This window comes from Pezoporus wallicus, unplaced genomic scaffold, assembly GCF_028554395.1.
Source record: "Pezoporus wallicus isolate ANWC-B61680 ecotype Strahan unplaced genomic scaffold, APGP_CSIRO_Pwel_v1 contig_13748, whole genome shotgun sequence".
NCBI classification, from domain to species: domain Eukaryota; kingdom Metazoa; phylum Chordata; class Aves; order Psittaciformes; family Psittacidae; genus Pezoporus; species Pezoporus wallicus.
The window spans coordinates 152,513-168,555 of NW_026636988.1; the positions used below are offsets into that span (position 1 = coordinate 152,513).

Below are 16,043 nucleotides of genomic sequence, written 5' to 3' on the forward strand. Positions count from 1 at the left end.
TATCTGCTCCTGTCGGTGCTGTCAGAAACGCTTCCCCTTCCAGCAAGGTGGATCCTCACCAGGTCTAACTTCCCTCCCCAGGGGTATCCCCACCTGGGGCTGGGGTGCATGGTGCTGGGGGATCGTCTCCAGGGTGGGATGAAGCTGCTTGTGCTGCTGCTGTGCCAAGTGCGTGCCCTGCTCTGAAGCGCATCCCTGCTTTGCCTGCATCTCTCCTGTCCCCATCCGGTCCCCACATCCTGGTTGTGTGAGCCCAGTGCTGCCCTGGGAGGGGGTCCCACGTCTCTAACTCATATAGGGGTATTGCCAAGAGCTGCAGCTCCGAGCATCCTCAGCACTTAGAATCATAAAACAGAATCATAGAACCAACTAGGTTGGAAAAGACCTTCAAGACCATCAAGTCCAGCCATCAGATTTGATGATCTTAAAGGTCTTTTCCAACCTACTTGATTCTCTGATCCTATTCTATCCCCTAACCCACCGGAAGGAAGCTCCCAGGCTCTGCAGCGTGCTGGGCTGTAAGTGATGCCAGCTCCTGTCACTCGCTGTAGCACATTGACTTGACGCCGATGGAAACACCGTGAAGAAGCAACAGAGGGAGGTGGCCAAGGCAGGGAAGGGGGATTGGAAGATCCCTTTATAAATGAACATCATCCTGGCTTCCAGCACCGGCTCCCAGGGCAGCAGCCTCACCAACACCTGGGACATGGGCACACCATTGACTCCAGGAGCGATGCTGGGCTGCCATCCCGTTCCCTGCTTTGGTTTGCTTCGCTTCCCTTCCTTTGCACCCCAGTCTGCATTCAGTGCCCGTCACCGTCCCTGCCTGCTTGCATGATCCTGCTCCCCCTTCGCCAGCCCTTCGCAGCGTGAAACTTAAGGAACCCGTTGGGAGGGGACTTGAAGCAGAAACGAGAGCGGGTTTAATGTGGCCGCTTAAAGTGAACAATTCTCAGGAGGAAAGCAAAAGTCAAAGCGGAATCTTAATGTTCTTTTTTGTTTTCTTTTGTTTTGTTCTTGGATTTCTTTCGTTAGCAACCCAACTACTGGAGCTTTAAGGTCAGTATTCCTGATTTTCCATGCTTCTCTTTGAAACGCATGCACTTTTCCATCCTCGCCTTGTCCCTGTCTCTCTGTGTGTGTAGGGGGGGGGGGGGAGCTCGGGTGTTTTGTTAAGGGATTCTGTGCCAAAGTAGTTTGTCCTCAGCTCAGCAGCAATTTAAGCTCATGAGATGGATCTTTAGGCTTCTGGGACAGGTTGTGGTGTAGATACAAACCTGCTCTCTGGGAGGGGTGATGTGCGTCCTGCCCTCCTTCAGCCCACTATCACCCCACGGTCAAACCCTGCTGCTTTGGAGTTGTTTGATGGCAGAAGAAACCTTAATGCTGGGAAAAGGACAGGCTGGTGGTGCTGAGAGCTGTGGGAAGGGAAGGGGCAGCTCGGTCCTGCGTTGGCCATCACATCTCTGTGTCCATCCTCTGCTCTGTTGTTTGGGTGTTACGGTACCAGCCTGTTCATCAGCAGGCTGCAGGAGAAGCAGAATAGAGAAATCCCAGCCTGGTCTGGGTGGGAAAGGACCTTAAAGCTCATCCAGCTCCAACCCCTGCCATGGGCAGGGACCCCTTCCACTGGAGCAGCTTGCTCCAAGCCCCTGTGTCCTTGAACACGGCCAGGGATGGGGCATCCACAGCTTCTCTGGGCACCCTGTGCCAGCGCCTCAGCACCCTCCCAGGGAAGAGCTTCTGCCTAAGAGCTCATCTCAGTCTCCCCTCTGGCAGGTTCAAGCCATTCCCCTTGGCCTGTCCCTACATCCCTTGTCCCAAGCCCCTCTCCAGCTTTCCTGCAGCCCCTTTAGGCACTGGAGCTGCTCTCAGGTCTCCCCTTCAGGAGCCTTCTCTTCTCCAGGCTGCCCCAGCCCTCAGTCATTAGCGTTTCCTTTATAGCACTGGGATCTTTGTGCTTAAACCCACCTCTCCCAGGCTACCCAAAGGGCACCATGGCAGGAGCCTGTTGGCAGCAGCAAGGCTCTGATTCCTGCCAGCACCTTGCAAACAGTTACCCCATTGTCTGGCAGGGGGAATGCGCCGTCCTCCCCTTGCCCTTCCTCCCTCCTGCTCGCCGGGGGATGCGGTGGCAACACTTCAAGGCCAGGCGTGTTGCTGGATGACCTTGGCGCGTTATCCCTGGTGGGTTTGCTTTTCCAGCGTGGAAAATAACCAAACCCAGGCTCTTGGATGGCAGCGGCGAGCGGAGGAGCTGTAAAATGCAGGATATGTGCACTCGCTCCGGGTTTTCATCCCCGACGGACTCGCGGTGGCAAAGGGGTGCGAGCAGCAGCTCCCCGAGGGCTCAGCTGTCTGAGTTCTCACTGACCGTGTGCTCCCGGCGACAATTCCCGACGCTGGGAATGGGGGAAGGTGCCAAAGCCTTAATTTTATTGGATTTCTTTCTTTCTTTTCGTAAGTAAGACGTAAAATGGGGACAAACTTTAGGGGTTCGTGCACCCCAGTGGGGTTCTCTTTGGCGGCAGCCACAGGGGTTTGCATCCACAGAGATTGGGGTCTGTTTTCCCACCCAAGCTTGGAAGTGCCTTGCATTGCAAGGGGAGCATCCTGCCTGGATGTGTGCACAGTGGGAATGTGTTATGGGATAAATCCCAGCAGAGGGAGGCCGGCAGCTGCCTGACCCCATAACAAGTGGGGCATGAGGCAGAGGCAGCTGAGGATGCTTGTCATGGGGAGAGCCCTGCGGGGATGCTGAGCCCACAGGCAGGTGCTGAGGGCTTCCTTGAGGCCACTGCAGCCATCTGCATCCCCTGGGGTCTTGTGGAGCTGCAGGCTTGGCCTTCAGCTGGGAAGCTGCAATCTCAGATAAGAAAGCTTTAGAGGTTCCCTGTGTGTGCCACCCATCACTGCTGGGGATGCAAACTCAACCCTTCCCCATCCCTTCTCCAAAGAGGGGGGCTGCAGCCAGCGCCCCAGCTGATGGGGGTTGGAGGGGATTGGATGGTGAGAAGGACTGTGCCAAATTCCTAGGGACACCCAGGGATGTGGCTGATGGATTCCCAGGGCAGAACCTGCTCTCCTCCTGCCCTGGCATCCCCATCTGCAGTAGCAGGTGCTGGTGGGGATGTGGGGCTCTTTTGGGGCTCTCCAGGCACGTGATTTGGGGAAGGGGGGCTCTGCATTGCTGTGTTCATCTGTTGTGGCTCTCTGATGATGGGCAGATGTCGTTGTAGAGGGGGTCCAAGCAACCACGCTGTCCCCAGCCCTTTCCATCCTCTGCATCCCTTCGTGTCAGCAGGTCCTGCCACAGCCTCTGCCCTGCTCCATCCTCCTGCCCCAGCGCATCCTTAGGGTTTCTGCACTTGCCTCTAGATGGAGCCAGCCCTGCTCAGCTCATGGGAGTCCCTTCCCCTCGCATGGAGCCATTGATCCTGCTGCTCCATGGCCATTGTCACGCTGCTGCTTGTCCCTGAGTCCCCAGGCAGACGCCCGAGTCCCTCGGCCAGGACAACCTGGTACCCAGCCGCCTTCCCATCACCTAAACCACATCCCAGCTCGCAGCCCCCATCCCTGCCAATTTGGGGTTGTTCAAAACCGTGCTCTGGGTGTCAGCACCTCCAGGGCAGGAGCATCTCAGCCCTGGGGGCTTGGGGGGCTCCAGGGACTCATCCAGGGGGGAAAATCGCTTCCTAGGGATGCAGCAAAGAGAGGCAGTACCGAGGGCTGGGGGCTCCTGCTGTGCTAACACAGCGGTGGGCTGGCTCCTTGCTGTCACTTATGGGCTGGAGGAGGGATGAGAAGAACAGAAGGCAGTTTCTTGGAATCTCTCCTTTGGTGCTAGGGCTTTAAAAGAACATAAAAGGGTCTAAAGCGAAATGTAATGGGGAAAAGAATGGCTGGGATGTGGGAAGGGGAAAGCAGGAGAGGGGACACAAGACACCTTTGTGGGGGACCCACAGTGTGCTGGCCCTGCCCAGCAGCACTCAGGCTGCAGCAGCTGGGGCAGGGCATGGAGCTTCCCAGGAATGCCATGTCTCCATAGTGGGAAGCCATTTCCATCCCACAGCAGGCTGGGACTCGAGGCGTTTCCCCACCTGGTATTACAGGCAGGCAGTGGTATTTACTTGTAGGAGACAAGCAAATACCAGGCAGGCTTAGCTCCTGTATCCTGCTGCTCCTGCACCAGCCCTCTTCCCTGTAGCCTTGGCATCCACCGTGCTCTGTGGGACTGGCATTTACCAGCTCTGTTTTGTTGCCCACAGGAGGAGGGGTTTGGGCTGTAAACCTCTGCTTTTGGTTTTCTGCCCTGTCCACGGGAGCTGCTCTGGGTTATCTGTTGATCCTGGGTGTTGCCGTGATTTATTGTCTCAGCAGGGATGGCAGCAGCATCCTTAGTGTAGGAATGGGAGAACCGAGGTGCAGTGGGACTTGGTGACACCCTTGAACACATTCAAGGCCAGGCTGGATGTGGTTCTGAGCAACCTCATATACCTGGGGGATGTCCCTGCTCGTTGCAGGGGCTTTGGACTGGGTGAGCTTTGAAGGTCCCTTCCAACCCAAACCATTCTATGATTCTACAATTCTATACTCAGGAGAGATGCTTCAGAGGGACCTGCAGCCATACCTGGGCTGATATCCCAGATCTGGGCTCTTTAACCTTCAGATGAAGTTATCAATGGGGTTATTTTCCCCCTCAAACCAGCCCCTTCAAGCCTTTTCCCCCCACCAGAGACACCGCATGTGTTAACCACAGCCCGGTCTCCCTGTATCCAGCTGTTAAAGCAAATCATGCCTGGGATGCCAAAGAGCTGAGCCTTGTCACCTGTCACCACGAAGTCCTCGTCACTAATGCTGCTAACCCGTGTCCCTGCTGGTTTCCAGCCTGTTCCAGCTCCCATCCCTTGGTGGCTGCATCCTGGTGATCCCCAACAAGGGCTTGTCCATTCTTTCCCCGCTCCCCATCCCCTTTCTGCTGCTTTCCCACACCCGGCTTTGCTTCCTTCCCGCCAGCATCCCTGAAGGATGCAGTAATTTGCTTATTTTGGAAGGTGCTCTCACACAAGGCAGCGTGGCCAGAGAGCAGGGATGGAGCACAGCCGCTGTGAGGAGCGGGATGAACGTCCAGGGATGGAGGCAGGACCCCTGCCACATAACCCATCTCCTGCAACCACCTCAGCCTCAGGGGATGTGCTGCATCAGGCTTGTTTCTGGTCCCCCACAGGATGCTCTCCGTATGGATGCCAGGCTGGAAATGCCTGTTTGAGGCACGGAGAAAACAACCCCAGGAACAAAAGCACATCTGCCTTTGTTAGGGGGTTAATGATTACCCATCCCAAGGGAGCCAAGGTTGGACCCAGTGCTGGGAGGTGAGGACGAGTGGGCACAGAGACTTCCTTCACTAGGGCTGGTCCCAGCTCGCAGCCCCGCTGCTCGGGATGGATCGGGATGGAGAGGGACCACCACCGTGGCAACCATCAGCCGTCAATATTCATGAGGCTGCAGAGGATCCAGGCTTTGAAATATTCATCAGGCAGGAGGCTGATGGTGCCAGCAGGAAGGGGAAAGACTGCAGAGAGGGGACAAGCAGCCACCCGTGTCCTCCACGGAGCTGGCAGGGGCATGTCTGAGGGCAAAAGGGTGTTTTCTGCTTCGGCATACAACATCCAAGGGTCGGGTTCTAGCTCATCACCTTCAGAGGCTGTGCTTTGCAGGGCAGGATGCTGGTGTCAGGAGGTGCTTGCTGTAGGAGCACCCTGTTTCACCCATGTCACCCATACGCGGGGCCTGTTGCAGGGTACTGAGCACCCACCCAAGCTCCCGCTCACATCTGGCTGCCGGTAGCGGGCTGTGCACATCTGGCGGGGAAGGCCCCTTGCTTTAGTCAAGGGGTCTGGTTTGAAAAAGCCTAATCCGATTTTAACGCTAATCCTGTTAACATTGAGATCAGGATTAATTCTGGGTTAATCGGGATAATCCTGACAAAATGGTGAGCATTAGACGTGGGATGAATTATTGCTGCCGTGAGGGGGAACGCTTGGAATTCAGTGGGCAAGAGGGGTGGGGGCTGCTGGGCCCCTTCGTGTGGGAGACACTGGTGGTATATCCCTCCCGATGATGCTCAGCACCCTGACCTCTCATTTCTTCCACCTTTGCTGCTGCAGCCCCACTTACTTCCAGTTTTTCCCCCTTTTCTTCCCAGCTGAGCATCTCCTGCTTGCTGTGTTTTGGGAAGCAGGAGCCGGGGTGCTGCAGCGTTTCCCTGCATGGGGGTTTTGCTCAAGTTCAGTGCGCCTGGTTGGTGGGGATGGTGTGAAACATTGCACAGGGATGTGGAAGGGTAAATCCCAGCCAAAGCTGGGATGCGCAGGAGGAGGGAGGCACCTATGGATGTGTGGTGCTGGGATAAGCTGGGCTGCCCTCTCTGAATCTAGTTTGAAACTCAAGCGCTGATACCTGGGCTGGTGGTACCCAGTGCTGGGGATGCTGCATCCCAGTCGGGGATGCTCTGTTCTGTCCAGGGATGCTCTCCAGGAGGGATTTGCAGCCAGACTCAAGGCGAGGAGGTGTCTGCTGGGGAAGTGTCCCATTACCTGGGCTCTGCTCCTCTTACAGAGCAGCCGCCAGCTCCTCGCTGACTCACTCCCTGGGAGCATCAATAATTAAGGATGAGTGGAGTTTGTTAGGAATAAGTGAGTGAGTGAATGAATGAATGAATGTATGAATGAATGAATGAAGCCGTTTGTGATGTGCTGGCGCCAGGTTGTTTGCAGAGGGGTCAGATCACTCCTGATGGGGTGAGCTGGCCAGGCTGGGAGCCTCACAGGGGTTGTCCAGACACCAACCAGAGTCCATTTTGCAGGGAAAAGTTTCAAGTTCCAATGAAAATGTTTTCCTTGGGAACGTTCCTCCAAAGGATAAGGATGAAGGAAGCTCAGATCTGTCCCCAAGCAGCCCAGTGAAGCAGCACTGAGCTGGTGCAGTTGCGGATGGAGGCTACACCTGCAGTGTCCATGGAAAGGCTCTTCCCAGCATGGGGAGGGCCAAGGGATCACATCCACTGTTTTTTTCCCTATCCCTTTGTTTCTGAGATATATTTATCCAGGGAATGGCGTGGGCTGGGAGCTGCCAGGAGGGATGGGCCCCACTAGCTCCAGTGTGCCAGAGTCTGGGAATTCAAGGCAGGAGGCCTCGAAGCCCAGCAGGCAGGGGTAGGGATGCAGGTAATGGCTTAGAAAAGCAGATCTCTTTATCATGTGTTATATATATTTATATTAATTTTATAGATAGGGAGATGGAGAAGAGCGATGGAGAGCAAAGGTCCAAGAAGCATCAGGCGGGACCCCACATGCAGGGTGCTGTTACCCTCTCCCATGGCTCTTCCCAATGCCAGCTCCAAGGAATGCTATGGAGATGGCACAGAAAGGTGCAGTAGCTCACCCTGGCCCCACAGCAAGAGCCTGGGGTGACTCCCAGAACACCCTTCCCTGCTCCCAGCATAGCTGCTGGAGGCTGGGGGTGTCTCCTCATCCCCAGCACAGCCCAGACCATGGGGATGCTGAGCTCCATCTCGAGAGCTCAGCAAGCCACCAGATGGGATCTGTAGTCAGAGGCTGGATTAAATGGTGAGAGGGGGGGATTATGAGGAATTAATCCAGATCTGTGTCCAACCAGGAGCTGGAGCCGGGGCTTTATGCACTTGGTAAATAACCGGTTGCATTGCTTTGCCCAGGGCTGGCTTTCCCAGCTCCGTGCCAGCTGTTTTCCCAAGCTGGCCAGAGTGGATTTGAGGGAGCTCTTCCCTTTATCCCCATCATGTGGCTTGGCAGAGGAGATGCAAACAGGCAGCAGCACCCAGTGCTGCAGGACCTTCGCAGGGCTCCATCCATCCACCCACCCACCCATGCAAGGACGATGCTCAGCCAGCCGGATGCGCTCTGGTCCATCATCCTTGCCAACGGGACACGATGGAGCATGAGCTGGGAGGGACCTGGAGCTGCCACCAGTCCCAGCAGTGCCCAGCACAGCCCGGGCAGGTAACAGCCTATGGCATTATCACAGCGAGAGCTTATCCATCCCAGCTGTGAGCACAGGTCTGTATCGGTGCTTGGGGGCTGTTTGGGCTGGGTGCTGGGGGGAGAAGGGCTGATTCCTGTGCCAGGACAGGGTGCAGAGCTCGGGATGAGCTGGGCTGGGTGCTAGGTTGAGGGCAGTGGAGCTGTGTCCCCTGTGCACATCTCATCAGGGTGCTTGGGGACCCCCTTTCTAATACCCAGGGGAGTCTCCTTGTTGCAGGTAAGGTCCTTACCATGGCTGAAACACCCCCAGCACCGGGGCTTGCTGAGCATGGTGTGTGATGGGCAGAGGGGTCGGAGCACAGCCCTCGGAGCCTGAGGTGCTGGTGGAGTCTCTGCTGCATCCACTGGGACAGACCCTCCATCTCCAGGGTCTTAGGAAGTGAGTGGGAAGACGAATGAGCTCCGGGGACTTTGAGTTTGATGATCACTGCGGTGCCCATCACTGCTGGGTCCAGAGGGATGTCCCCATTCCTCACCAAGGAAGCACCTTGGGTCCTTCCCTCTGAGCATTCAGCCCTTGAAGCTGGGGAGGGTTATATTGGAGAGGGGTATGGAGGATGGGAGGGAGGGATGAGGGCAAGAAGAAGGGAGAGGAGAGAAGGAGGAGAGAAGCATCCTTACCTTGCCAGGCGGATAGAATGAAGCTGCTTCTGCGCTGACAGGAAAGGGATTGGTGGGGGTTTTAGGAGCTGAAAGGACTGGTTAATTGTAGCTTGTTTTTAGCTCTGGGGAGATAAAAGACAAAAGCCCCCATGTCTCTTTCCATTCTCCATCCCATCTCTTTCCTTTAAGGCTCCCATGGAGGTGTGGGGGTGCTGGGGATGCTCCTGTTGCCAACAGCACTGGGGGGGGGGGATGTTGCCACTGCTTCCCAGGAGGAGTCCAGGGAGGATGTGGGTGCTCTGTGAGTGGGTTTTCACTGGGAGAATCACTCAAAGCTGCTGCTGAGGTTCCCCCTGCTTTAAACCAGGGGCTTTAAACCGCTCCCTGGCAGGTCCCAAGCAGCTTTCTTCCCCGGGGTAGGCTGCAGACCCCCTGGCCTTGGTGCCCATCACCGCAGCGCTGCCCTCCCAAGGCCTTTCCTGCCCTTGGTGCCATGGGAGGAGCTGCCCACGGCCTTGGGAGGTTTTTGTTTTGCTTTTGGGCAGCTGCTTCGCTCCTTCCCGTTGTGCTCTGCCCATGAAGCCGCTGCTTCCCACGCTGCAGGCATCCCTGGGGGTGGCTTGAAGCCATCAGGCCAAGGGGAATGGCTTGAACCTGCCCGAGGGCAGACTGAGATGAGCTCTTAGGCAGAAGCTCTTCCCTGGGAGGGTGCTGAGGCGCTGGCACAGGGTGCCCAGAGAAGCTGTGGCTGCCCCATCCCTGGCAGTGTTCAAGGCCAGGTTGGACACAGGGGCTTGGAGCAAGCTGCTCCAGTGGAAGGGGTCCCTGCCTCTAGACCCATCACCCCTTGTCCTGTCACTGCAGTCCCTGATGCAAATCCATCCTGCATCAGGTTGAAAGCTCAGCCCATGCATCCCTCCCATCAGTGCAGGCACTGGCACAAGCAGGTCCAGACCCAGCAAGGCAGGACTGGGCCCCCACAAAAGCATCTCCATGAACCGAGGACCCTGTTTAAACTCCACGGGGATGGATGAAGGTTCTGACACCATTGGGATGAGCCACAGCCTTGCTGGCTGTGGTCAGGTCTCCCCTTGTCCAGGAGGGGATGAAGGGTGCCTATGGGGGGGGGGGGGGGGCACCTCAGCATGGGCACAGGCAGGATGTGTGGGGCTGAGCTGCCAGGTTATTATCTCCTAGGAGGAAAAGCCATTAGCGAGGCAGAGCAATAAAACCCAATTCCCTTGCAGTCAGCTCATTATGGTCTGCTGGAGGCCAAGGACAGGGCACCGCAGCTCCCTGCTGCTGCTGCAGGGATGTTGGGGGCACCCAGGTCCCACAGCAAAGCTGGGGTGGCCAAAAGAGCCACAGGCAAGGAATGGCAGAGACACCCCCCCACCCCCCCCCCCCATATGTCTGCCCTTTCCAGCATCCTGCCTTAGCTGGAGGTACCTAGGGGTCCCGTGCCCCACAGACACGTGTTGTGCTATATGGTCACTGGTGTGGTGGGGTGTTATGCTATAGGGGCTGTAGGGACCATGATGTGTCTGGGGCTGTAGGCATGCTGGTACATTGGGATGTTGTGCTATAGGGGCTGTAGGGACCATGATGTGTCTGGGGCTGTAGGCATGCTGGTACATTGGGATGTTGTGCTATAGGGGCTGTAGGGACCATGATGTGTCTGGGGCTGTAGGCACGCTGGTACATTGGGATGTTGTGCTATAAGGGATGTAGGGACCATGATGTGTCAGGGCTGTTGTGCTGTACGGGCTGTAGGCATGCTGGTACATTGGGGTGTTGTGCTATAGGGGATGTAGGGACCATGATGTGTCGGGGCTGTAGTGCTGTACGGGCTGTAGGCACGCTGGTAGATTGGGGTGTTGTGCTATAGGGACTGTGGTGCATTGGGGTGTTGCACTGTAGAGACCATGGTGTGGTGGGGTGTTGTTTATAGGGGCTGTAGGGACCATGGTGTGTCTGGGTTGCCGTGCTGTAGGGGCTGTAGGCATGCTGGTACATTGGGAGGTTGTGCTATAGGGACTGTGGTGCATTGGGGTGTTGTGTATAGGGGTGTAAGGGCTTTTGTCATCTGGTGTGAAAGCCCAACAGGTTTTAAAGCCCAGTTGAGGTGTGGGCTCTGGTTGGCGGGGGGGTGTGGGTGGTGGGAGCAGGGAGGGATGGATGGAGATGGAGCAGGGTGAAGGCATGGAGCAGGGGAAGGAGCAGAGAGAAAAGGGCTGCATGGGTCACATCCTGGCCATGTACTTCCTGATCCATCCCTGCGGCCATAGATCCATCCTGCATCAGGGAGCAGCACCATAAACCCAACCCAGCGCAGATGGAGGTGGGGAACCAAAAGCCCTCCAGGTTCCCCAGGGAAGGATGGAGACCCCCCCCAAATCCAGATGCTTTGCCCCAGAGACCTGGGTTAGAGGAGAGCGGGTCTCTCCATCACCTCCTGCTCACCGCAGCCTCCTCACCCACGGATGGGGCTGATCCAGCCCCACTTCCCTTTCTCGACGTAAGCCGTTAAGCCTCAGCGCTGCCAACGTGCTTTGTGCTGGAGCAACAACAGGACTAAAGCCCTCGATTTTCCAGCAATTAGCTGCATGCAGCAAGCACATTTCAAGCCATTGGAAACCCCGCCCTGCCAGATTAATTAACACCCCCCCATTAATGTCTAATTTAAAGGAGGAGGATGATGCCTGTTATCATTTCCTAGGGCTGCTTCTTTTCGGTCTTAAAATAGAGCCCTTCCACGCTGCCTTTCCCACCCCCCGGGAGCTGCTTGTTCTCCCTGCCTTTGATTTGGCAGCATTAAAGACAGTGTCTGGGAAAATCCAGCTTCTTATGGGGAGGGATCCACGGGCACCTCCCTGTGTGTTTGGAGGTGGTGGTGCAGGAACCCAGTGCGCGGAGCCTGAACTTGCTATGCTGTTGGATGTACCCTTGGCCATGGACGCGTGGCATGTGAAATCTTTAGTGCTCAAACCCCACATCCATTACCTTCCCCCAGCGCAGGAAGCCATAAACCTTGCTGCTGCTTTGCTTCCAGAATAAGCCAGGCATTTATGTGTCCCGGGAGCTGGTTCGTTGGTGTAATGGATGTGTAACCTCCTGTAATTGCTAAGGTTATCCCAGCGCTCGCATGCGAGCCTGGCTCTGTCGCCACCAGCTAGCTAGCACTGGTTTTATTTCCACTGGGTCACTGGTGGGGGAACTCAAAGGTGCCTGGAATGGCACTGGGAGGCTTTGAAGTACAGCACGGAGAGGAAAATGGGAGTGAGCAATTGCAGGAGGCAAGAGGGCTGTGAATGGTTATAGATGCTTAGAGATGGAGGGGGCCTGGAGCTGGCGCTGTGTCTGGACCACAGCAGTGTGCTGACTCAGCTGGAGAGCCAGGAATGAGCATCCCTGCATCTCCATCACTGCGAGCATCCAGGGGAGCTCAGCCCCGGGCTGGGGTACCCAGCCCAGCTCTCCTCTGACCTCTCCTCTTGCAGACAAGGAGCTCCCGGCACTCCCAGGGCTCCCAGCCTGGCTTGGCCGATCAAGCCAAACTCTCCTTCGCCTCGGCCGAATCCCTGGAAACCATGTCGGAAGCGGAGCTGCCCCTGGGGTTCAACAGGATGAACCGGTTCCGGCAGAGCTTGCCCTTGTCCCGCTCCACCAGCCAGACGAAGCTGCGATCCCCAGGTACCATCAGGGCCGTGGCTGTGCCTGGCCCCAAGACATCCACCACCAGCAACCATCCCTTCCAGCACGATGCCTGCATGTGCCTGCTGTGGGATTGGCTTGGGATTGGTTTGTGTCTGCCTAAATAACCCCGGATGGAGGTGGGGGCAGTGTAGGGTGGCCAAGGGGGATGAGCTGCCTTCGGCCTCACTGCTTGAGGATGAGGCTGGGTGACCAGTGGGCAAACCTGTGTTGCATGGAGAAGGGATGCGAGCGCCTGACCGCTTCCTGCTCCCTCTGCTTCCAGGGGTCCTTTTCCTGCAGTTTGGGGACGAGACGAGGCGCGTCCACATCACCCACGAGATCAGCAGCATGGACACCCTGCACGCCCTCATTGTCCACATGTTCCCCCAGAAGCTCACCATGGGGATGCTGAAGTCTCCCAACACGGCCATCCTCATCAAGGATGAGTCGCGCAATGTCTTCTATGAGCTGGAGGATGTCCGGTGAGAGGGGAGGGGGGCTCAGAAATCCACCACAGATTGATTGCTCCTTTCTTTAAGGTCATCCCAAGCAAGGAAATCAGTGGGGTGGAAGCAGAAGGGTGGGTGTGGGTGCAATCCTGTGTCTGGGACCGGCTCGGTGGCTGCCTGTCTGGGATGCTGATGGCTCTGCCTCTCCTTCCAGGGACATCCAGGACAGAAGTATCATCAAGATCTATCGGAAGGAGCCTCTCTACGCTTCATTCCCAGCCTCACACATCACCAATGGTGACTTGAGGGTAAGGGGGGGAACAGTTGTCACAGGGTGGGTGCATTCAGTGGGCTGGAACCAGTAAAGAGGGAAAGCGATGGAGATAGGGACTTGGCAATTGCTTGTGTTTGTGGAAGGGGTGATGACTACGATCCATCTTGCCCGGTTCCAGCATTGTGAAGTGTTGCTTTAAGAGAATGGATGTTTGGGGCCTGACAGCAGGGTAATAAACATGATAATTAGGGGGTTCATCAGAGTAAATCATCCTGATGGATGGGAATAAGGATGATGCCGGCAGGTGAAGGCGCAGGAGCTGCAGCTCTCGGGGATGCAGCTGGGTGGATGGAGGGCAGGGAGCTGCTCTGCAGGTGCTGACCCCCCCTCCCCTTGCCCCTTTCCGCAGCGGGAGATGGTGTACACATCCAGGGAGTCCTCTCCCACCCGCCGGCTCAACAACATGTCCCCGGCTTCCCACCTCGCCTCGGGCTCCCCTCCACCGGTGCTCCAGTCCTCGTCACCATCCCGCTCCCGCATGTCCTACAGCGGCGGGCGCCCGCCCTCCTACGCCGGCAGCCCCGTCCATCACAGCGAGCGCCTCTCCAACCTGCCACCGGCGCAGGGCGTCTCGCCCAGCCCCAGCGCCATCCTGGAGCGCCGGGATGTGAAACCGGATGAGGACTTAGCCGGGAAGAACGTGGTGCTGATGAAGAACGAGGGGCTCTACGCCGATCCCTACGGCATGGTGCACGAGGGCCGGCTCAGCATCACCTCCACGCAGTCCTTGGCTGGCATGGGAGACCCTTTTGGCTACTCGGGGGGGCTGTACAAGCGCGGCTCCGTGCGCTCCCTCAGCACCTACTCGGCGGCCGCCCTGCAGACGGAGCTGGAGGACAACCTCTACAAGCCCAATGCCCCCATGTACGGCGACACGTACGGCCCCGGTCTGGGTTTCCGGATGCCTCCATCCTCCCCGCAGAAGATGGCTGATGGGCGGCTGGTGGACGTGCAGCCGGGGCAGAGCCCGCACAGCCCCTACTCGGGACCCCCCAGCCGCTCCTCTCCTGTGCGCCAGTCCTTCCGCAAGGATTCCTGCTCCTCCGTCTTCATGGAGAGCCCTGTGAACAAGCCGCGTAACCCCAGCTCCTCCGGCCCTCCGGAGCTCTTTCCTGGCCCTGGGGATCGCCCGCTCTCGGGGTTTGGCTCCCCTGGACCAGCTAAAGACACGGAAACAAGGTGAGGTGGGATTTGGAATGAGTTTTGATGCGCTGGAGGTTGTCAGTGCGGCTGGGGATGGAGAGGAAGAGCAGAGGAAGGCTTTGCCCTGTGGTGATGGGATGGGAGATGAAGCACTGAATCGGGGCTCACTGGAGGCACGAAGGAGCGAAGGGGATGATGGAGCTGTGACAGCAGCGCTGCTGCCACCCCTGTGTCCCTCCTGGGCCACGCAGGGACCCAGGGGGTGGGAGACAGGACAAGGCTGAGGGTGTCCACGGTGCCCAAGCCACCTCCTCACCCAGCCCCTCTCCCTTCCCCACGGCAGAGAGCGGATGGAGGCGATGGAGAAGCAGATCGCCAGCCTGACGGGGCTGGTGCAGAGCGCGCTGCTCCGCGGCTCCGAGGCTGAGACCCCCAGGTAAGGAGTTGGACCCCGGGGTCTGGTGTGGGGAGGGGGATGCTGTTTGCTTCCATGGGACACCAGCCCCCCCCCCCCCCTCCCCCCCCCCGTGCCCCTGTGGCCACCCCTGAGCCGGTGAGGATGGAGGTGCTTGGTCCATGCTTGCTTCCCTCCTCTTTTTCGTTGCAGTGAGAAGACAGAAGCCACCAATGGTGGGACCCCCCCATCAGCGTGTAAGTAACTGGGGAGCCAGCCCCATGGCTGTCGGGAGTCCTGGGGTGGGCACAGGAGCGGGGGGTCTGCAGCCCCCACCATGCGCTGGCAACCCCATGTCCCACTACGGAGCATCTCCGGGGTGGATCCAGCATGGTGGTGCTGTGGATGGGGTTATTTTGGAGCATGGGTTGGGAAAGAAAGGTCTTTCCTGGGAAAGCAAAGGGGCCGGAGCCTGCAGCCTCCTCCAGGCTGGGATATCTGCGCTCAGCACCCTCCGCTTGCCCTCCCCACAGCCACCAGCCGCAGCAGCATGGGGACACCGGTGCCCGCACCACCGCCGCCCTCCGCCAGCAGCACCCCAGCGGGGCAGCCCACGGCCATCACCCGCTTGCACATGCAGCTGCACCTCCACGACCTGCAGCAGAACGCCAGCGACCTCCGCAACCAGCTCCAGCAGCTCAAGAAGCTGCAGGTGGGTGTTTGGGGGCTCTCGTTGGGGTGGCTCCAGATCCAGAGCAGGAAAATCCCCCTTTCCTTTTTGCATGGGGCTGGGTGTGGGGGAGTGAGGGGATCCCTCCGCACGTTGAACCTCCCATGGCTGCTGTGAGGGTGATGGGGCACTGGAGCAGGTTGGCCAAAGAAGTGGTAAATGCCCCATCCCTGGCAGTGTTCAAGGCCGGGTTGGATGGGGCTTGGAGCAAGCTGCTCTAGTGGAAGGTGTCCCTGCCCGTGGCAGGGCTTGGAGCTGGGTGAGCTTTAAGCTCCCTTCCAACCCAAAACCTTTCTCTGAGCCTCCGATCCTGGTCCCTGCAGCTGCAGAACCAGGAGATGGTGAAGACGATGCTGCGGCGGACGGAGACGGAGATCAGCGTGCGGGTGACGGACACCATGCGCAAGCACGAGGACCCGCTGCAGCGCCAGCGCAGCTTGGTGGAAGAGGAGCGGCTCCGCTACCTCAACGAGGAGGAGCTCATCACCCAGCAGCTCAAGTGAGCCGAGGCTGGGTGTGCAAGTGGGTAGAGGGTCTTTGTGCGTTGACCTCCGTGGGTGGAAAGCAGCAGCTCTGCCAGATCCAGGCCACATCCTTGACTGCATGTCTAGCA

General features: G+C 57.9%; 1 protein-coding gene across 15 annotated transcripts in view; it reads left to right on the forward strand.

The window, feature by feature from the left end:
• The window catches only part of SRCIN1 (SRC kinase signaling inhibitor 1), a 68,428-nt gene that overhangs the window by 39,830 nt on the left and 12,555 nt on the right, over nt 1-16,043 (forward strand). For 14 of the 15 annotated variants that reach the window (XM_057402614.1, XM_057402613.1, XM_057402607.1 and 11 more), the window contains 9 exons: nt 1,036-1,059; nt 12,185-12,377; nt 12,664-12,862; nt 13,044-13,137; nt 13,513-14,342; nt 14,650-14,742; nt 14,914-14,957; nt 15,234-15,412; nt 15,754-15,929. In XM_057402614.1, coding sequence (XP_057258597.1) covers nt 1,036-1,059; nt 12,185-12,377; nt 12,664-12,862; nt 13,044-13,137; nt 13,513-14,342; nt 14,650-14,742; nt 14,914-14,957; nt 15,234-15,412; nt 15,754-15,929 — 1,832 coding nt within the window. The remainder of the gene's footprint in view (nt 1-1,035; nt 1,060-12,184; nt 12,378-12,663; nt 12,863-13,043; nt 13,138-13,512; nt 14,343-14,649; nt 14,743-14,913; nt 14,958-15,233; nt 15,413-15,753; nt 15,930-16,043) is intronic. The other variant, XM_057402608.1, reaches the window with a different exon arrangement.